The sequence below is a fragment of the Chiloscyllium plagiosum genome, chromosome 32, assembly GCF_004010195.1.
Source record: "Chiloscyllium plagiosum isolate BGI_BamShark_2017 chromosome 32, ASM401019v2, whole genome shotgun sequence".
Taxonomy (NCBI): domain Eukaryota; kingdom Metazoa; phylum Chordata; class Chondrichthyes; order Orectolobiformes; family Hemiscylliidae; genus Chiloscyllium; species Chiloscyllium plagiosum.
Genome location: NC_057741.1, coordinates 26,069,731 through 26,091,918, shown reverse-complemented (window position 1 = coordinate 26,091,918; position 22,188 = coordinate 26,069,731). Strand labels below are relative to the sequence as shown.

General features: G+C 41.3%; 1 protein-coding gene across 1 annotated transcript; it reads left to right on the top strand.

Moving 5' to 3' along the window:
* Positions 1–12,520: 12,520 nt before the first annotated feature.
* On the top strand, positions 12,521–20,646 carry atp5meb (ATP synthase membrane subunit eb). Its single transcript, XM_043674285.1, has 4 exons — positions 12,521–12,652; positions 18,090–18,144; positions 18,465–18,563; positions 20,220–20,646. Exons 1-4 carry the CDS (start codon positions 12,617–12,619, stop codon positions 20,243–20,245), a joined length of 216 nt encoding a protein of 71 aa, XP_043530220.1. The 5' UTR covers positions 12,521–12,616; the 3' UTR covers positions 20,246–20,646.
* The last annotated feature ends 1,542 nt before the right edge of the window (positions 20,647–22,188 follow it).

Genomic DNA, 22,188 nt, shown 5'->3' with positions numbered 1-22,188 from the left:
GATGGAAAATATTCAGCCTGGAGTCCAGTTACTAGTGGTGTGCCACAAGGATCTGTTTTGGGACTGCAGCTGTTTGTCATTTTTATAAATGACTTAGACGCAGGCGTAGGTGGATGAGTTAGTAAGTTTGCAGATGACACTAAAGTCGGTGAAGTGGTATACAGTGCAGAAGAATGTTGCAGATTGTAAGGGGACTTAGATAAACTGCAGAATTGGGCTGAGAGGTGGCAAATGGATTTCAATGCAGCTAAATGTGAGGTGACTCACTTTGGGAAGAATAACAGGAAGGCAGAGTACTGGGTCAATGGAAAGATTCTTGGTAGTGTGGATGTGCAGAAGTATCTTGGAGTCCATGTACATAGATCCCTGATAGTTGCCACCCAGGTTGATAGTGCTGTCAAGAAGGCATACAGTGTGTTAGGTTTTACTGGTAGAGGGATTGAGTTCTGGAGCCATAATGTCATGTTGCAACTATATAAAACGCTAGTGCGGCCACACTTAGAATATTATGTACATTTCTGGTCACCCCATTACAGGAAGGATATGGAAGCATTGGAAAAGGTGCAGTGGAGATTTACCAGGATGTTGCCTGGTCTGGAGGGAAGGTCTTATGAGAAAGGCTGAAAGAATTGGGTCTGTTCTCATTGGAAAGAAGAAGGCTAAGAGGAGATTTGATAGACATACAAGATGATCAGAGGATTAGATAGTGTAGACAGTGAAAGTCTTTTTCCTAGGATGATGATGTCAGCTTGTACGAGGGGGCATAGGTACAAATTGAGGGGTGATAGATTTAAGACAGATCAGAGGCAGGTTCTTTACTCAGAGAGTGGTAAGGGCTTGGAATGTAGTTAACTCAGCCACATTAGAATTAAACAATCCTTGGATAAGCATATAGATGATGGGATAGTATGGGGGGGTGGGCTTAGATTATTTCACAGGTCAGCACAACATCGAGGGCTATTTTGCACTATTTTGTTCTATCTTCTATGCTCCTTGATCTATGTATAGTTAGTAAGTTTGCAGATGACACCAAAATTGGAAGTGTAGTGGACAGCGAAGAAGATTACCTCGGATTACAATGGGATCTTGACAAGATGGGCCAATGGACTAAGGAGTGGCAGATAGAGTTTAATTTAGATAAATGCAAGGTTCTGCATTTTGGGAAAGCAAATCTTAGCAGGACGTATACATTTAATGGTAAGGTCCTAGGGAGTGTTGCTGAACAAATAGACCTCGGAGTGCAGGTTCATATTTCCTTGAAAGTAGAGTCGCAGGCAGATAGGATAGTGAGGAGAAGGTGAGGTCTGCAGATGCTGGAGATCAAAGTTGAAACTTTATTGCTGGAACAGCACAGCAGGTCAGGCAGCATCCAGGGAACAGGAGATTCGACGTTTCGGGCACAGGCCCTTCTTCAGGAATGAGCAGAGAGTGTTCAGCAGGAGAAGATAAAAGGTAGAGAGGAGGGACTTGGAGGAGGGGCGTTGGAAATGTGATAGGTGGAAAGAGGTCAAGGTGAGGGTGATAGGTCGGAGTAGGATGGAGGCGGAGAGGTCAAGAAGAAGACTGCAGGTCAGGGAGGCGGTGCCGGGCTGGAAGGATCCGGCTGAGACAAGGTGGGGGGAGGGGGGATGAAGAAACTGGTGAGGTCCAAGTTCATCCCCTGCGGTTGGAGGGTTCCCAGTCGGAAGATAAGACGTTCCTCCTCCGACCGTCGGGTTGTTGTGGTTTGGCGGTGGATGAGTCCAATGACCTGCATATCCTCGGTGGAGTGGGAGGGGGAGTTGAAATGCTGTGCCACAGGTTGGTTGGGTTGGTTCGTCCGGGTGGCCCAGAGGTGCTCTCTGAATCGCTCCGCAAGTAGGCGGCCTGTCTCCCCAATATAGAGGAGGCCACACCGGCTGCAGCGGATGCAGTAGATGATGTGGGTGGAGGTGCAGGTGAATCTGTGGCGGATATGGAAGTTTCCCTTGGGGCCTTGGAGAGAAGTGAGGGGGGAGGTGTGGGCGCAAGTGTTGCACCTCCTGCGGTTGCAAGGGAAGGTGCCGGGAGTGGTGGTTGGGTCGGTGGGGGGTGTGGATCTGACAAGGGAGTCGCGGAGGGAGTGGTCTCTACGGAAAGCTGATAGGGGAGGGGAGGGGAATATATCCTTGGTGCTGGGGTCTGTTTGGAGGTGGCGGAAGTGACGGCGGATGATGCGCTGTACATGGAGATTGGTGGGGTGGTAGGTGAGGACCAGTGGGGTTCTGTCCTGGTGGCGGTTGGAGGGGCGGGGCTCAAGGGCGGGGGAGCGGGAAGTGGAGGAGATGCGGTGGAGGGCACCGTCGACCACGTCGGGGGGGGTAATTGCGGTCCTTGAAGAAGGAGGCCATTTGTGTTGTACGTATTTTGAACTGGTCCTCCTGGGAGCAGATGCGGCGGAGACGAAGGAATTGGGAGAATGGGATGACGTTTTTGCAGGGGGCAGGATGGGAGGAGGTGTAGTCTAGGTAGCTGTGGGAGTCGGTTGGTTTGTAGTAGATGTCCGTGTTGATTCGGTCGCCTGGGATAGAAACAGAAAGGTCTAGGAAGGGGAGGGAGGAGTCTGAGACTGTCCAGGTGAATTTGAGGTTGGGGTGGAAGGTGTTAGTGTAGTGGATGAACTGTTCAACCTCCTCGTGGGAGCACGAGGTAGCGCCGATACAGTCATCAATGTAGCGGAGGAAAAGATGGGGGGTGGGGCCAGTGTAGTTGTGGAAGATGGATTGTTCCACATACCCTACGAAGAGGCAGGCATAGCTGGGGCCCATGCGGGTGCCCATGGCTACTCCTTTTGTTTGGAGAAAGTGGGAGGATTGGAAAGAAAAGTTGTTCAGGGTGAGGACCAGTTCGGTCAGTCGAAGGAGGGTGTCGGTGGAAGGGTACTGGGTGGTACAGCGGGAAAGGAAGAAGCGGAGTGCTTTGAGTCCTTCGTGATGGGGGATGGAGGTGTACAGGGACTGGATGTCCATGGTGAAGATGAGGCGTTGGGGACCGGGGAAGCGGAAATCCTGGATAGTGAAGAAGGCATTTGGTATGCTTTCCTTTATTGGTCAAAGCATTGAATATAGGAATTAGGAGGTCATGTTACGGCTGTACAGGACATTGGTTAGGCCATTTCTGGAATACTATATGCAGTTGTGGTCTCTTTGTTATCAGAAGGATGTTGTGAAACTTGAAAGGATTCAGAAAAGATTTACAAGGATGTTGCCAGGGTTGGAGGGCTTGAGCTAAAGGGAGAAGCTGAATATGCTGAGGTTGTTTTGCCTGGAGTGTCAGAAGCTGAGCGGTGACCTTATAGAGGTTTATAAAATCATGAGGGGCATAGATAGGATAAATAGACAAGGTCTTTTCCCTGGGGTTGGGGAGTCCAGAAGTAGAGGGCATAAGTTTAGAGTGACAGAGGAAACATATAAAAGAGACGTAAGGGGCAACATTTTCACACAGTGGGTGGTGCATAATTTGGGTATACACGTCACTGTTATGCTCTACCTATGGCATAAGTACTTGGACATCATGGTAGATTGCAATATTTGAGGTAAAAAAAAGTCTGTTGATAAAGTGTTTGTTAAAACAAAGTATGCTTTAATTGTAAAGTTATGCATAAAAACTATTTTAATAGAAATAACTATACCTACAGAAATACTTACAAATTGATTATTAACTTCAGACAAACAGAAAAATCCATATCTCTCATTAACCCAGAATCTAAGAACCCAAATTTGTAACAATGATATTAAAAATATATATAAATCAAACAGTTTACAACATAATACAGATAACAATATTGAAGTTTCCCCAAGCCAAATACTATGATCCCCAGAAGCTTATCTACCAATGTAATGACACAAAGAGCCTTGTGTCAAGGTATTTTCCTTTAGGCATCATTCATGAAAAGAATAAAGGAACTCTACAAATTATTTATATATCAGTCTATGATGAATAAGTTACAAAAGTAGTCTTTTTTTTGTACTGATTGGAAATTGTAACTTCATGCTGAACCTCACATTACTGAGAACATTAACTCAGTGCACATTATATTACATTGCCATTTCATGTAATTTAAATGCATCTAAAAGAGCAAAAGTTATGACATTTTATTGAATTCCAATTCTATTTAGTTGACAATATTTTAACAACAAGCGTAATATCAGAGAAGAAAATCAGAGAAGCAGAACAGTTTTACAAATGACTTGGGTTTTTCTATGTGTTTCTATTTAATCATTTTCATTGAACACTTCTGTTATTATTTATAGAAAAACAACAATTAAATGTAGCTTTCATGAGGGACCTAGAAGATGCAAGGCTCAATAACTGGCCCTCACTAGGGTCATGAGTTGAAATGCCAAAGTTGAAAACTCTTCTCACATAGATCTCTGCCGGGAAGAATAGTGTTTACATTAGCAGATTATCTTTAGAAAAGCTACCCAGAGAAGAAGGCAAAGGGAAAATAATGTATGCTTTGTATTTTTTAACCAAGCTTTGTCAAAACTCGATCAACATTATGGCGGCACAATGGCTCAATGGTTAGCACTGCAGCCTCACAGCACCAGGAACCGTAGTTCTATTCCAGCCTCGGGTGACTGTCAGTGTGGAGTTTGCACATTCCCCCTGTGTCTGCGTGGGTTTCCTCCCACAATACAAAGATGTGCAGGTCAGGTGGATTGGCCATACGCAATTGCCTGTAGTTTTAGGTGCATTAGTCAGAGGAAATGGGTCTGGGTGGGTTATTCTTCGGAAGGTTGGTGTGGACTTGTTGGGCCAAACGGCTTGTTTCCACACTGTAGGGAATCTAATCTAAAAATGCAGCATTTGATTCAGTTTTGATGACTGTTATGTGCTGGATTAATTTCATTGAACAGCAATGAGTATAAGGCAAGGAGAACAAAACAGAAGTCACCCCTGTGATTTTTTAAATGTACTAATATTTGACATTTTCACTTTAAAATATTTATATCTAATTCACTTAAATATATTAGTAATGTTAATATTGATTAGCACATTTATACCTTACAACATAGAACATAGAACACTACAACGCAGTACAGGCCCTTTGGCCCTCGATGTTGCGTCGACCTGTGGAACCAATCTGAAGTCCATCTAATCAACACTATTCCATTCTCATCCATATGCCTATCCAGTGATCAGTTAAATGCCCTTAAAGTTGACAAGTCTACTACAATTGCAGGCAGCATGTTTAACCGTCCCTACTACTCTGAGTAAAGAAATTACCTCTGACATCTGTCCTATATCTATTACCCCCAAATTTAAAGCTATTGCCACCTGAGGAAAAAGGCTTTCACTGCCAACTTACACAATGCCAACTTGGCTTGGAGTTAACGTAAGCTGAGAGACCTTCAACTATGAGTGACTTTGATTGTGGAATATCTGCTACTTCAAGGAGATATTCAGAAAAGAGTGTTTTTTTTCTTAAACAATTCTAAAAGTTTATTTGCCAGTCTAGGTGGAAATGTGAGCCACAGATACAGAGAGGTTGTAAAAACATATAGACAACTTATGTGAATGTGAACAAGATGGTACTTGGCATATAATATGGGAATCAATAATTTTGGTGATAAAAACAGAAAATCAGACTTTTTTTTAAGGTGTGAACCTTATAAATACTGAAATTTGTATGTGCTTGTGATGAATTCTTTCTGTAAGTATTCTTTGCACCAAAAGCCAGCGTTCTGTTAAAATGTGAACACTGGAACTTTCAAGAACATGGAAAATTCCAAAAGCACTTGGATGGCAACATTCAATTATGTCCAATGATAGAGTCAGTGCTTATCACAAAGGTTTCAATAAGTGACTCAGAACACTTTGGGGGGGGGGGGGTCATTATAAAGCAGTTCCAGGATAGTTGGTGGAAGGAATAGAGACAGAGGTACACTCCATTTGTAGACAACTGAAGTGAGGAGGCAAGAGCAATTGGATAGCTCTGTGCAGTTAGAACAAACTCAGCAGAAAGTTCCAGGAATTAGCAAGCATCTAAGCACTGGAATCAGGGTATTCAGAAGAAGTCCTGGGGAACTGAGAAAGTGAGAAATTTGTTTGCTGTGTGTTGGGGAAGCCATGAGGGTCTCGAAGAAGCTGTGAGCATTACACTTCAGTACAGCTGGGTGAGGGGGTAATGAAAAGTCCATTAGCAGTGTTCATGGACACCCAGAGACATGATTCCTGAAGCTAGCTATGGCTGAAGAGCTACATTTGTGTTTGTGAGTAAGTATTGAAGAGTAGTTTTGAAATCAAGGAGAGTGAATCTAAAACCAAACACAGGCAAATGGGACTAGTAGCATTTGGGATACCTGGTCAGCATGGACAAGTTGGACCAAAGGGTCTGTTTCTGTGCTGTATGACTTAAGAGGGTGATGTACTCAAACAGGAACTGTCACTAATACAGTCTATCATGGAATGAATCTTGAGAGGGAATTTCAAGATCAGATCAGCAAAGTGAAGAATTGTAATCCTTGTGAAGTTTAATGAGAATTGATGATCCACCATATCATTAAGATTGGGAGGGAGACCGTGGGGGTTTATAGAAGTTTGAAGTGAGGGAGTGAGGTACTGACAAATCCATAGGATCTGTCTTCATTGTACGTGCTATTTGATATGTGTTTTGGAATGTTCTGTAAAGGCATATTACTCATGTTTACCATATTTGGATGCTATAAATAAGTTTTTCACATATTGTTATTGTATTACTTTCAAACTTGTATGGTAAATGTCTTTTGTTCAAAACTGTGAGGTATTGTGTCTTTATTCTCTTAGTAAATCTCTGGAACTCACTTTTATCTACATTAAAAATAAAGTTATTGGTTCCTAGCTCAATCTTACATAAAGTTGACGGAGATCATTATAGAACACAAAACCAGTTCATAGCTATAGCTAGCAATTAGGAAGACAAATGGCATGTTGGCTTTTATTACAAGGGGATTGGAGTGCAGGAATAAAAAGGTCTTTCTACAAGTGTACAGTGCTTTGGTGAGACAACACTTTTGAATAATGTTCACAACTTTGATCTCTACATTTAAGGACTGATAAACTTGCATTGGAGGCTGTACAGTCAAGGTACATTAGGTTCGTTTTTTGGATGGGAGGCTATTCCTATGATATAAACTGAATTATAAGATTCTAAAAGCATTAGACATTGAAAGATTATTTCCAGTGGGTAGGGAATTAAAACACAAAGGGCCAAATTCTTAGGATAAGGGGACGATCATTTAGGACTGAGATGAGGAAACATTTCTTCACGCAAACAGCTGAATACATATAGCTCTTTCAGGACATTGAGAAATTTGGAGTGAGCATGGAAAAGTGGAGTTAAAGATCAAGATCAGCCGTAATCATATTGAATAGTAGAATAAGCTTGAGCGGCCATATTATTTCTTGCTCCTCCGTGATCTGTTCTTGTAGCTAAATCTGGTTTGATGGGTTTAATGTTTTACAATTTTGTACATTTTTATACTCATAAAGGGTATGAATTGAGCAGAACAAATTTCTTACCGTGAAATCCTGTCATCTAATTATACAGGTAAATAAGTTACAATATATTAATGACAGAACTCTAGAACAGAATAAGATTAACATTAACATTACAAAAATGAGAAGAACAACTCTGGTTCCAATAAAATAGAAAAAGCAAACACATTTATGGAATCAGTTTGAAATATTTACACTGTTTAGAAGCAACAGATAGAAACTGTAAAATAGTCAAAGGTTTTGCATGTAATTGAGCGAGTAGTTTTGTTAGAAAACCTTTATAAGTTGGCCAGGCGGAGGGAAGTATCAAGTATGTAACAGCAAAAGCTAAAAGTAGAGCCTAATGGGTTGACAGTATCCCAGAGAGAATATCACTGCACAAAGTGATGAAGAAGTTATATTTATACAGACAGCTGAGCCTCACTATTAATTGCCTACAGGACTAACTGCATCTTATCATCTAAATTCAGGCACCATGCTAAGAGCGCAAGAAATACCACAGAAATCTACTTTTCTTTTAGTAATGTTAAGTGTTTTATTCCTTCAGGACTTATTGAACATCAGAAATTTAAAGAAAGCATTAAAATTGTTCTCTACAGCATCACATATATAGCTGTCTACCAAATTTTGATTTGAATAAATGAAATGTACATTTCCAGAACAGCAGTTTATATCAGGATTTTTCAGACAATGGCATTTCTGACACCACTTGCCAAAAAGTTGGTTAGCTCAGTTGGCTGGTTTGTAATGCAGAGAGATGCCAACAGCATCGGTTCAAATCCTGCACCTGCTGAGGTTACCATGAAGTGCTCCCCTTCTCAAAGTCTTCCCTTGTCTGAAGCACAGTGACCCTCAGGTTCAACAACCATCAGCTGTCTCTATCTACTGGACAAAACAACCCTATGGTCCAGTAAGACTATGGTGACTTTACCTAAAGAGTTAGCGAGTAATTTAACCCCACCAACCACAGAAGCCATGCAGCCATACTTTGGGGAGTGCTAATTGACTAGATTTTCATCACTCACTCAGGCAGAAGTCACACCTCAATAAGCTGCTGTATAAACAAAGAGCTCTGTAGTCTCAGCAGTGCCAGTGGTCAAGACTGGGACTGCAATCAGTGACCAGCTTCAGAGACCTGGGATTCTAGGAACAGGGTAAGCTGAGTCAGAGTGAGGTAGGGTGTCCTCTTACAGTGGAGGAAGCCAGCTGAAATCTGAGGGAAGGGAGCACATAAAGCATTGGAGGGGAGAGGTGGAGAACAGTAGCACCATGATGTGGAAAGGGGTTCCATGATTGAATGTGCTCTGTTTATTTCTCATTGAGGCCAGTGCAGGATGAATTACAAAGCTTCCCCACTTGCAGCTGAATTCCTCCCATCTACCTCAAACGTTTAACTCTCTAGAAAGTGTTCAATAACAGGCCCTCAACTGAACTGAAGGCAGTTGTGTCTCCACGGAGACTTCCTAATCTTTTGCCTTGTCTCTCCAATCTGTGACACCCCTGTGTCATTTGCAACAGTAATACAGAGTTTGTAATCCTTTAATTTCACAATCCTCCGAGATATCAGTTGTCCACTGATTATGCCCTCTTGAACAACCCTGATTTTAATCACCCCACATGATTAAAAGCCATGTCTTTAGCTTCCTGTGGCCTCAGCCCTTACTGTCCATTGGAACGAAGAAGGATGAGAAATGACTTCATAAAAGTGTACAAAATTTTGAGAGGCAAAGTTAGAGTAGATAGCTAGATGCTTTTTTCCCATGCAGAAATGTCTATCATGAGGGGTGTAATTTTAAGATAATTGGTGGAAGGTTCGGGGAGATGTCAAAGGTAGATTCTTTACTGCGTGGTGGGTGCATGGAATGCACTACCAGCAGTGGTAGTAGAGTCAGATACATTAGGGACATTTAAACAACTCTAGGATAGGCATATGGAAGATAGTACAGTGAAGGGAATGTAGGCTAGTCTGATTTTAATGTAGGATAGAAGGCCGGCACAACATTGAGAGTTGAAGGGCTGTGCTGTACTCTTCTATGTTCTATATTCCTCTACCTCTTATTCCCTTATTTAAAATATATCTTTTGTGAAGCTTTAAGCTTATCAGCCTTAATATCACCTAACTTGGCTTGGTGCTAAATTTTGCTTCAAAGTGCTCTTGTGAAGCAACTTGGAGCATTTTACTAGTTTAATGGTGCTACATATATACAAGCTGTTGTTTTAGTGGTAACAGGAAGGCAGAGAAATAAACAATGTGTAAATAGAGGCTTGGAGTAATGCCTGACACATGTTTTCCACCACAATAGACTTTCTTCATGGGACAGCAATGGATGGCTTGTGGATAGGGCACAAAGCTTCGAGCTCGGTGAGTTTCACTCAGATCAAAAGATGAGAATATGGAGAAAATAGCAACAAAGATGGGGAAGTCATTCCCACACCCAACACAAAACAGGGAATATTGTTTCAGAGCTCAAAAGTTTCCTGGCACTGTGAGGCAGCAGTGCTAACCAGTGAGCCACCGTACCGCTCCTTTTTGTTCAGGGTCAAATAGAAAATTAGCAGTGTTGTTAGATATAGTTAAACAATTATATAAAAAATCATTTTACATCAGCAAATTAAAGTTTCTAAAAGAAATAGAGGGCAAGCTGCAACTTACAGCTCTAAAGCTCTAAAGGAATTTTGGATGCTTCAAATTGAAGGCTCACATTTGCAGGAAATACTTCCAGCTGCTCTAACTCACAATGAGAGTGTTTTTTTTAGCTTCAGTGACAACTGTAGGGCATATGGTGACTGAATGCTTCCTGAATCATCTAGCTCTGTTTCCAAGCTTTGTGCCCAATCCGCAAGGCATCCATTTGTTTTCCACATTGTAGGTTCCAAGAGGTGGTCATCTCATAGAATTCAGAAAAACAAAGTATGGCCATGAAAAAGGGTAGGACAAGGCAGAGAGTAAGGAATTATCAACAAGTAGGGAACTTTTGAAGTGAGAGAGCAATGAAGGCTGGTTCATTGAATATATTCAAGGTCAATTTTAGTCAGTGCTTTCCAGGGAAGTGATATTTATCAAAGTTATCATTTCCTAGGGGTGTTTAATTCCAAAATAAATGTTATTCAAGTATTGTTGTAGAATTGGCAAAATGATATAGAAAGTCTTTCAATAAGTTTCAAAATCCACCTCATTAGCTCTGTCGGCAGTGACCATAGAATGGTGAGAATTTATTTAAGTCACATTTAAAATTGACACTCATATCACTTCCAACCAAACAGTTGATTGTGACTAAAAGGTTTTTTTTGATGTTGTAAGTGCCTAGATTATAGAGTCATAGAGAGGTACAGCATGGAAACAGACCCTTCGGTCCAACCCTCCCATGCTGACCAGATATCCCAATCCAATCTAGTCCCACCTGCCAGCACTCATATCCCTCCAAACATTCCTATTCATATACCCATCCAAATGCCTCTTAAATGTTGCAATTGTACCAGCCTCCACCACTTCCTCTGGCAGCTCATTCCATACCCGTACCACCCTCTGTGTGAAAATGTTGCCCCTTAGGTCTCTTTTATATCTATCCCCTCTCACCCTAAACCTATGACCTCTAGTTCTGGACTCCCCGACCCCAGGGAAAAGACTTTGCCTATTTATCCTATCTATGCCCCTTATGATTTTGTAAGCCACTACAAGATCACCCCTCAGCCTCTGACGCTCCAGGGAAAACAGCCTCAGCCTGTTCAGCCTCTCCCTATAGCCCAAATTCTCCAACCCTGGCAACATCCTTGTAAATCTTTTCTGAACCCTTTCAAGTTTCACAACATCTTTCCGATGGGAAGGAGACCAGAATTGCACGCAATATTCCAACAGTGGCCTAACCAATGAAAATTCAGCACCTCGCATTTATCTGAATTAAACTCCATTTGCCACTTTTCGGCCCATTGGCCCATCTGGTCAAGATCCTGTTGTAATCTGAGGTAACCCTCTTCGCTGTCCACTACACCTCCAATTTTGGTGTCAACTGCAAACTAACTAACTGTACCTCTTATGCTCGCATCCAAATCATTTATGTAAATGACAATATTTTAATTTAAATTGATTTATTGTTGTCACATGCACTGAGAAACAGTGAAAAGTATTGTTTTGCGTATTATCCAGACAAAATATATCTTACATAAGTAAATCAGAGTAATATAACAGAATGCAGAACAGTGTTCCAGCTACAGAGAAGGTGCAGAGAAAGATCAATTCTAATATGAGAGGTCAGTTAACAAGGCTAAAAACAACAAATACTGGAGATCACAGCTGGGGGTGGGGGTCAGACAGCATCTAGATGATGGAGAGTAATCTGGACTCAAAACGTTAGCACACTGTCTGACCCGCTGCGATCTCCAGCATTTGTTAATTTCAGTACAGATTCCAGCACCTGCAGTAATTTGCTCCTACCTGAGTTTCTCCAGCATTGTGTTTGTTAAAAACAACTTCTAAGTTTTTGGTGACGCTTGGACAGATTGTTGGCGCCTCACTTTTTCTTAATGGCGTCACAAAAATAGAAACTCGGCGGATCTGGCAGCATCCGTGGAGAGAAAACAGGAGGGAAAGGGAATGGATGCGTTAAAGCTGTTTTTGTTCCACGGACGCAGCCAAACCTGCTGAGTTTCTCCAGCACTTCTTGATTTTTGTTTCAGATGTCTAGCAGCCGCAGTTCTGTATTATTTTAGGAAAGGTACCATCCAGCTGCTGGAAGGGTGCATACTGCACAGCAAAATGTTTTCAAGTGTGGCGCTGGAAAAGCACAGCAGGTCAGGCAGCATCCGAAGAGCAGGAGAATAAGGGCTTATGCGAGAAACGTCGATTCTCCTGCTCCTCGGATGCTGCCTGACCTGCTGTGCTTTTCCAGCGCCACACTTTCTGACTCCCTGATCGGCAGCGCTCACCTTCTCCTGGCAGAAAGTTTTCAGCCAACTCCCTGTGAGTAAAACTTTTGACCAATCAGGAGATGTCTCCTGAACGGCGGCGCGATGACGTTAGGCGTCGTGCCGTCGGTGGGCGCGGCGTGGTGACGTAAGACGCTCGCCTCCATCTACCCGCTGGCTCCTGTCTCCGGGAGAGAAGGAATCGTTGTCGGTTATCATGGTCCCTCCGGTGCAGGTCTCGCCTTTGATCAAGGTAAAGGGGGGGTCCGGGGCTCTGGGAGGACCGGCCATATTGGCCGCTAGGCTCCCGGGCGGCGAGGTTCCTTTTGGGAAGGGCCACTGGCTGATGTCTCTGTAGCTGAGGCCTAGTGGAGCCTGGGTTAAGGTCAAAGCAGGACCTTGGGCCATGGAGTGAGGTGGGGGGAGGCTTGGTGGGGCAAGGAGGGGATGGTCAAGGGGATGCCAGAGGGCTGTGGGACTGAAGGGTCGGCAAGAGGGAGGGTGTGGTGTGTTTGTGATGTGTGAAATAACATTGTTTCAGGTTTGGTTATTTTTTTTCTAGAGTCTTTATTTATATGGTATTGTAGTCTGTTTCCAACCTAATGTTTTGTAGAAAATTGACTACAATAAATGTTCAGCACTCCAGATCAATGATGGGAAAAATTGTGATTTGGACATTAGGTTTGCACATTTAGGATTCTGCCCCTCAAGTCCTGAAATAATGCAAGGTGACATTTTGAATTGCGAATTGTCTTCAGTAGGCCAGTCTTTAGACCCTTGAGCTGGTTTTCTAAAATGACAAAGTAACACTATTGCAAGCTGTTATCAATATGTAAATTACAAGCAGTTTATAATTCTCAGTTCCATCTCCATCTCTTGATGCAGTTTGAAATGCACATCATGGCAATTTGCACTATTGTGCCTTAATTTTGGGGAAGTTACATCTAGTCTTTAACTATGTTTTCATGAAGTTTGTGGAATTGTTTATTGCCCATAAAACTCGCCATTGACAGTTAAAAGTCCTAACGGTTAATAGCACAGAATACTCTTTTAATATTACTTCTTCCAGTCAAGTTTGTGGATGTACCTATTAGAGAACGTGCAAAACTTGACCTCCCCTTGGGGAAATAAGGCATCGCAAGTGACTGCGGTGTCGGTGGGGGAGCACTTTTGGGCCAGTTGCCATAATTCTTCATTTTAAAATAGTGATGGAAAAGGATAGGCCAGATCTAAAAGTGCTAAATTGGAGGAAGGCCAATTTTGACAGTATTAGGCAAGAATGTTCAAAAATTGATTGGGAGCAGATGTTTGCAGGTAAAGGAATGGTTGGAAAATGGGAAGCCTTCTTCAGAAATGAACTAATGAGAATCCAGAGAGAATATGTTCCTGTTAGGGTGAAGGTCAAGGCTGGTGAGTGAAGGCAATGCTGGATAACTGGAGAAATTGAGGTTTTGGTCAAGAGTAAGAAGGAAGCATATGTCAGGTATCGACAGTACAGATCGAGTGAATCCCTAGAAGAGTGCAAAGGCAGTGGGAGTATACTTGAGGGAAATCAGCAAGCTTTGGCAAATAGGGTTAAGGAGAATCTAAAGGGATTCCACAAATATATTAAGGACAAAAGAGTAAAAAGGGACAGAATAGGCCCCTTAATGACCAGTAAGGCCGCTTACATGTGGTATGGCAGGAGATGAGGGATATACTAAATGAGTATTTTGCATCAGTGTTTACTGTAGAGAAGGATAATAGAAGGTAGAGAACGTGGGGACATAAATAGTCGCATTTTGAAAACTGTCCATTTTACAGAGGATGCTTTGCTGGGTATCCTTAAAATGCATAAAGGTGGATAAATCCCTGGGAAGCTACGGAAGTGATTGCTGGGCCCTTTGAGCTATTTGTATCATTGATAGCCACAGGTGAAGTGCCAGAAGACTGGCTGTTGGCTAATGTGGTGCCACTATTTAAGAAAAGTGATAAGGAAATGCCAGGGGACCACAGACTGGTGAGCCTGACATAAGGTGGTGGGCAAGTTGTTGGAGGGGATCCTGAGGGACAGCATTTACATCTATTTGGAAAAAACAAATACTTGGGGATAGGCAACATGGCTTTGTGCATGGGAAGTCGTATCCCACTAACTTGATTGAGTTTTTTGAAGAAGTAGGAAAGAGGATTGATGAGGGCAGGTATGATCTGTATGGCTTTCATTAAGGCATTCAACAAGATTCCTCATGGTAGACTGGTTAACAAGGTTAGATCTCATGGAATACAGGGAAAACTAACCATTTGTATGTAGAACGGGCTCAAAGGTAGAGGGTGGTGGTGGAGGTCTCTTTTTTTTTTTAAGACTGGAGGCCTGTGACCAGTGGTGTGCCACGAGGATCAGTGTTGGGTCCATTGCATTTTGTCATTTATATAAGTGATTTGGATGTGAACATAAGAGGTATGGAAAGTAAGTTTGCCGATGACACCAAAACTGGAGGTGTAGTGGACAGCGAAGAAACCTCTGTACAAATCGACCTTGATCAGATACGTCAATGGGTCATGGAGTGATAGATGGAGTTTAATGTAGATAAATGCGAGGTGCTGCATTTTGGAAAGGCAAATCCACACACAACTTATACACTTAATGGTAAGGTCCTGGAGAGTGTTGCTGAACAAAGATCTTGGAGTGCAGGTTCATAGTTCCTTGAAAGTTGAGTTGCAGGTAAACCAGATAGTGAAGATGGCGTTTGGTATGCCTGCTTTTATTGGTCAGTGCATTGAGTATAGGAGTTGGGAGGTCATGTTGTGGCTGTACATGGTTAAGTCACTTTTGCAATACTGCATTCAATTCTGGTTTCCCTGCTATAAAAAGATGTTGTGAAACTTGAAAGGGTTCAGATAAGATTTACAAGGATGTTGCCAGGGTTGGAAGGTTTGAGCTGTAGGGAGAGGAGTAGATTGGGGCGATTTTCCTTGGTGCGTCGGAGGCTGAGTGGTGACCTTTTGTAGAGATTTATAAAGTCATGAGGGATGTGGACAGGGTGAATAGTAAGGCCGTTTCTTCGGAGTCCAAAACTAGAAGATCTAGGTTTAAAGTGAAAGGGAAAGACTTAAAAGGGACCTAAGGGGCAATGTTTTCATGCAGAGGGTGATGCATGTGTGGAATAAGTGGTGGACACTGGTACAATAATAACATTTAAAAGGCACGGGATGCATACATGAGTAAGCAGGATTTTCAGGGATATGGGGAGAAAGTGAGGTCTGCAGATGCTGAAGATCAGAGATGGAAATGTGTTGTGTTCCATCTCTGATCTCCAGCATCTGCAGACCTCACTTTCTCCTCAAAGATTTCAACCTACTGCGAATCCTCTTACAAGGATGCCTTCCTTGAAGAAGTTCTCTTTCTCCCTCTATCTTAGTCTGCTGGACCAACTTTCCTCATTCCTGAAGAAGGGCTAATGCCCGAAACGTCGATTCTCCTGTTCCCCACATGCTGCCTGACCTGCTGCGCTTTTCCAGCAACACATTTCCATTTCAGGGATATGGGCCAAATGCTGGCAAATGGGATTAGATTACTTTGTGGTATCTGGTCGGCATGGACAAGTTAGACTGAAGGGTCTGTTTCCATGCTGTACAGCTCTATAACTCTTAAGTTCTGATTCAGTGAACAACTAAATGTATGGACTCTCCTTCACTCACAGTGGGTTGTTGTGTTGTTTTGCATGCTTTCTCTCCCCTGTTCCTTTCTGGATGTCTGATTTGACATTTCATTCACCTGCTGCAATTCATCTTCGTTAGCTTTTTATTGGGAAATGTTAGAGTCTTATAAAGAACGTAAAAGTAGAACATTTCAAAACAGACATTAAGATCGAACAGAGTCAGTGTAACTTCATGACAAGGAAATCATTCCTGACAAATTTGCTAGAAATCTTTGAGGAGGTAACAAGCAGGATAGAAGAAGGGAAAGCCGTGGATTTAATATGTTTGTATCTTCAGAAGATGATTGATAAGATTCCATACATTAGGCTACATAATTAGCTAAGAGTCCATGGTGTTGATGTAGTATATTAACATTGATAAAGGATTGACTAACCAATAGCGTTGGAATGAGGAGGGCATTTTCAGGATGGCTACCTGTAACTAATGGGATCAGTGCTGTCGCCAGAATTATTTACAATATATAGTTTGTGACTTGGATGAGGAAAGTGAATGTACTGTAACAAAGTTTGTAAATATTACAAAATTAGATGGGAAGGCAAGTGACACATTTTGCATGTTAAGTGAGTGGGCAAAAACTTGGCAGGTGGGGTATAATGTGGGAAATATGATATTATGCACTTCAGCATGAAGAATAGAAGAGCTGAATATTATTTAATTGGAGAACAACTCTTGAAAACTACAGAACAGAGGGATTTGAGAGTCTTTTTGCATGAATCTCAAGCCAGTATCCAAGTTAAGTAGTAGAGAAGGTAAATGAAATGACCTTTTGTTTCAAAGGAAATAGTGTATAAAAGTTGGCAGGATTTGCTAAAACTATAAGGCATTGGTCAGCCCACAACTGGAATACTCTGAACAGTTTTGGGCTCTTTATTGAAGGAATGATATATTGGCAATGGAGACCGAGAAAGTTCACTAGATATTGAGGGACTGTCTTACAAAGTTACATTGAGTAGATTGGGCCTATATTAATTAGAATTTGGAATTATTGAAATGTACAAGATTCATAAGGTGCTTGACAAGGGTAGGTGTGGAAAGGTTGTTTCTTGTGAGATAGTTTGTCACCAAAGGGCATAATTTCAGATTAAAACAGATGAGGAGAAAGTTCTTGAAGATAGTGAATTAGTGGAATTCTTTGCCACAGAGTGTTGTTTGAGGCTGGGTTGTTAAGTGTATTCAAAGCTGAGCTAGAATTTTAATCCGTGTTGGAATTGAGGGTTTTAGGGAAAGGCAATAAAGTGAAGTTGAGGATTTTCAGATCAATCGTGATCACGCTGAATGGTAATGCAAGCTTGATGTGCTGACTGGCTTACTTCAAATATCTTGCAGTTTATTTTTCAATCAGTAAAATCTCTTCAATCAAGGCCAGATTGATCAAGTGAGTTCAGAGTTATTATAGACACAGGAGGCAACTAGTATTTGAATAGAGTCTTTAGTGATGATCGGTGAGGAATTTCTGCAGTCCATCTTGTAGATGGTGCACATTGCTGCTAGCGGTGGAGTGACTGTTTGTGGATGTGGTGCCAGTTGAGCTGCGATGTTCTGGATGCTATCAAGTTTCTCAGGTGTTAGAGCTGCACTCGAGGCAAGTGGTGAGTATTCCATCTCATTTGTGATCTGTACATCGTAGGCAGTGAATAGGTTTTGAGGAGGAAGGAGAGGAGTTACTTGTTGCAGGATTCCAAATCTCTGATCTGCTCTTGTACCCACAGTATTTATGTGACTAGTCCAGTTTCCTGTTGTTTGCCCTGCTGTCTCAGATCCTGGATGCTCTCTTTCCCTCGCTGCATCTTTCGTAGCTTGTATTTTCAACCACTCTTGTGGGCAAAACTTGTTTTGAGTTGAATTCTGACAATCCAAACACACAGATGTTCCATTGCAGCAAATCCTTGCTTATTTTGATTACGCACGTATGCTTTCACACTCCAGACAAGAGTCTTTCTGAGGACTAGAATCATGCTATCTCAGTAAATCTGTATTCCATTCTATTGCAGATGGCTCGGTACTCGGCATTGCTGGTCGGTATCATCTACGGAAAGAAGCGATATGGTAAGAGTTAGAGATGATCTTGTCCTGAAGGCAATATTGCATTTTTGTAAAGGTCTGGAACAAATTACTGGCTTTTTCTAACCTGTGTGAAGGATTCAGCAATTAATAATTAAAAGTTAATGATAAACTTTGCCATATATCAGCTCTAGCTGAACTTCTTCCATGTATTCCTTAGGTGATAATCAAACAACTTGTCGCAATACCCAGAAAATAATGATTGCATTTGATGAAAGTGGCAATAGCGTACAGGCTGTAAATAATTTTTTTAATTTCACCAGTTCCTATAGAGACTCACTGTTTATGTTTCATTTATAATGAAGATTATCTGAAGCCTGTTGCTGAAGAGGAGAGGAGAATTGAGGCTGAAGAGAAAAAGAAACGAGATGAGCTTGAACGAATTGCAAAACAGTTGGCGGAAGGTATTTGAAAAATAAGTTATTCTGTGATAGCACAGAAACAATATTTTGTATTTGGTGACTATCAAAGGAGAGTAAATTATATATTGTAATGACAAATGTATCTCATAACTAGTGTAGGAAAATAATGACCAGGGTATGTCATTCAGTCCTTGAGCCTTTTCTACCATTCCCTTTTATATTCTAATATTACCTCAATTCCATTTACCCAATCTAACTCCATATACCCTGTCTCTCCTTGCCTAACAAAAATCGAACAATTTCAAACTTTTAAGATTTCTGTTGACTGAATATCCAGAAGTTTTTTGGAAGCAAATTCCATTTCTCCATGAAAGTTTGCATTGGAGGGATAAGTGCTGACTCCTGTTTCTATTCTGTATGACTTGCCTCTAATTTTATGATTATGTTCCATTATTCTGGATGGTTGGTGTCACAGCCTTATATGTCTAGCCTATTATTTTAAACACTTCAATTAGATCACCTCAAATTTAAGATCCTAAAGTCAAGTTTTATGTAACCGGTTTTACAGATTAACTCTTTAAGCATTGGTATAATTCTGTTGTGTCTATACTGCACCCATTTTAAGCCAGTACATCCTGAGATTTGATGCCTTGAACTCGACCAGATTGTCTGACTAAAGCTTTGTACTATTGAATTATCACTTTTTCGCATTGCCTTTGGCCCTGTGCATCAATCGGTGTCTTTGCCATCAATCCATCTCTCTCATTGTCCATCACCATGGTTTGAACCAGCCTGTTCATAATCCCAACGTTCTATTTGGTCCTGAACTGAGTTTTAACCCCATAATTTCTCCGTTATAAAAATGGCTTGCTTTCACCCTGAATCAAGCCATCATCTGTTGGAATCCACGTACATGCTGTATAGATTTTAGCTAATCAAATCTTTGCTTTCCATATCTATCTTACACCAAATTTCATTCAGTCATTGCTCTATGCTAGCTGACAAACAATTCTTTCTCAGCTTAAACTTGTAATTCTCTTTGGAATGTTCTGTCTCTGATCATTTCATGACCTCACCCCTTCTGTTTTTGTCACTGTTGCCAGCTTCACAGAGAACCCATCCAGAATTTTGCATACTTTCAACTTTGGCCTTTTATGCCTCCTACACTCCCTTCACTATGCCATCAGTGACTGATTACAGAAATCTTGGCCGTAAACTGAAAATCTATTTCCAACTCCCTCTCCTTTTTGAGATCCTATTTACGACTCCCTCCCAAAAGATTGAAAATTTCTAATGATGTTTGTACTTGTAAGGATTTGAATCTGACCTCAGCTAATGGAAGTCATCTGTCTGATTATGCTATTTTCCACAGCATTATGCTGTCCATCAGTCAGAGTTATAGAATTGAGTGCTGTCAAAAGCCATGTTGGTGCATATAGGGGACTTCTTGAGACTAGAGAAGATATGATAGAGTTTGTGTGGGGCAGGGAATGACACTGGGTCGGATTTGGAAGAAAAGGAATTTTGTTCAGTATTTGTCCAAGCAGAGTTTGTTCCTGTTACTGAGTGTTCTACTTCAGAGGTGCCGTTTCCAGTGCTTCCATTCCCTATTTTGAATGTAAATTAATTTTAATTCCAAAATTATGTGTGTATACACTGTAGTAGGTAGAGAAAATATAAATGAATCTCTCGTTTCAGCTAATGAAGACACTATTCTGAAATGATGACCGTTTTTAAAAACAAAAGTACAGATGAAGAATCTGCACTACGGTTTGCTAGAATGGACTTATCAGATGTATCTATTCAACACACAATGTGGTGTGCTTTTTTCAGTGAGAGAATAAATTTTATTTGAACAACATAACAAACTGTCTTTTGTTAATTTAATTTCTTTGTAATCGACTGTGGAGAAGTTGATTTTGTGAATGAACTGTCAACATTATCTGTTGATGTATGCTTTCGAATTTCAGGACTGAATCACTGACTTGCAAATATGTTTGTCATCTTTAAAAGCTTAAAGTTTGTTTTATAACAACAGTTTGTAGTTCATCACAGCTAGATACTTTTCTGAATACTGACCAGTGTTCTGTTAACAAGGCCAAAATAAAATATTTTCAGTAATTTATTTTGGTTGTGTTTTTAGTTTGTCAAACAAATCTACACTAAATTCCTGTGAATGCATGTGTTTTGGTTTGATTTATTGTTGTCACATTGTACCTAGGTACAGTGAAAAGTTTTATTGTGTGTGGTACAAACAGATCATACAATACAATGTGCATAAGGGTAATAGAATAGTGTTTTTTTTTAGATTAGATTACATTACAGTGTGGAAACAGGCCCTTTAGCCCAACAAGTTCACACCAACCCGCCGAAGCGCAACCCACCCATACCCCTACATTTACCCCTTACCTAACACTACGGGCAATTTAGCATGGCCAATTCACCTGACCTGCACATCTTTGGACTGTGGGAGGAAACCGGAGCACCCGGAGGAAACCCACGCAGACACGGGGAGAACGTGCAAACTCCACACAGTCAGTTGCCTGAGGCGGGAATTGAACCCGGGTCTCTAGCGCTGTGAGGCAGCAGTGCTAACCACTTTGCCACCGTGCCGCCCAGTTATGACTGCAGAGAAGGTACACTAAGTGAGGGCAACATAAATTTGAGAATTCCATTCAGAAGTCTAATAACAATGGCGAAGAAGCTGTTTTGAATTGGTTTATCTGTACTTAAGCTTTTGTATATCATCTGTCTGATGGAAGAGGTTGGAGTTATAACCAGGATGGGAGAGGTCTTTGATTATGTTGGCTGCCTTTTGAGGCAGGGAGCAGTATGGATGGAGTTTTGTAGTACTGTCCCCTCATAAGCCATGTATTTTTATGTTCCCTCTTGTAAGACAAACTTTCAAAATCCAGCTCATTAACCTCGCTTTGTCAAATCCCTACTTGGGCACAGTGTCCCATTTTTATGTTTGCCTCTCAGATGTGTTTATAGGCACTATATGAATGTAGGTTACAGCAATTGCAGTTTTCATTTAGAATACGAGGAATACAAACTGAAATAAATTCTCTTCATATTTTGACATTACTTAAATATAAAACTGAGTGCCATAAACAAGTCTAAATTTCATTGGTGCTGGAGGTTTGATAGAATTGGTTTATGCAGTGATTTCAGAAAAGTGACATTTGTGAAGCAGAACCTGCTCCAATGTTCTTCCAAATCTTAATGTGCAGGCTTAATGAATGAACACCCTACTCCCTTTCAAATAGTATTCAACCTGTGTTCTCTTTTGCTCACTGCCAACCAATGGCACGATGTTGTCTGTCACCCCATGTTCTATCCTGCACAATAATCATTGTTCCATTCATAAAACAAATAAGAACAGGAATAATAGGAAGCTGTTTCCCTTAGCTGCTCTACAACTCAATGAGATCTGATCATGGTCTTAGCTCCACTTTCCTGTCTGTCCTCCATAACCTTTGCCTCACTCCTGGATGAAAGATCTATCTAGCTCAGTCCTGAATGCAATCTGTGTTCTTTATTTGCAGATTCTTTGCATGTACTGTAATTTTCTGAAAATGAAAATGTGCTCAACTTGAGCATAATTCAACATCTTTTCTACCCAACAATCTCATCCTTGGTTTATTTTCTTAAATATATCTCAGTA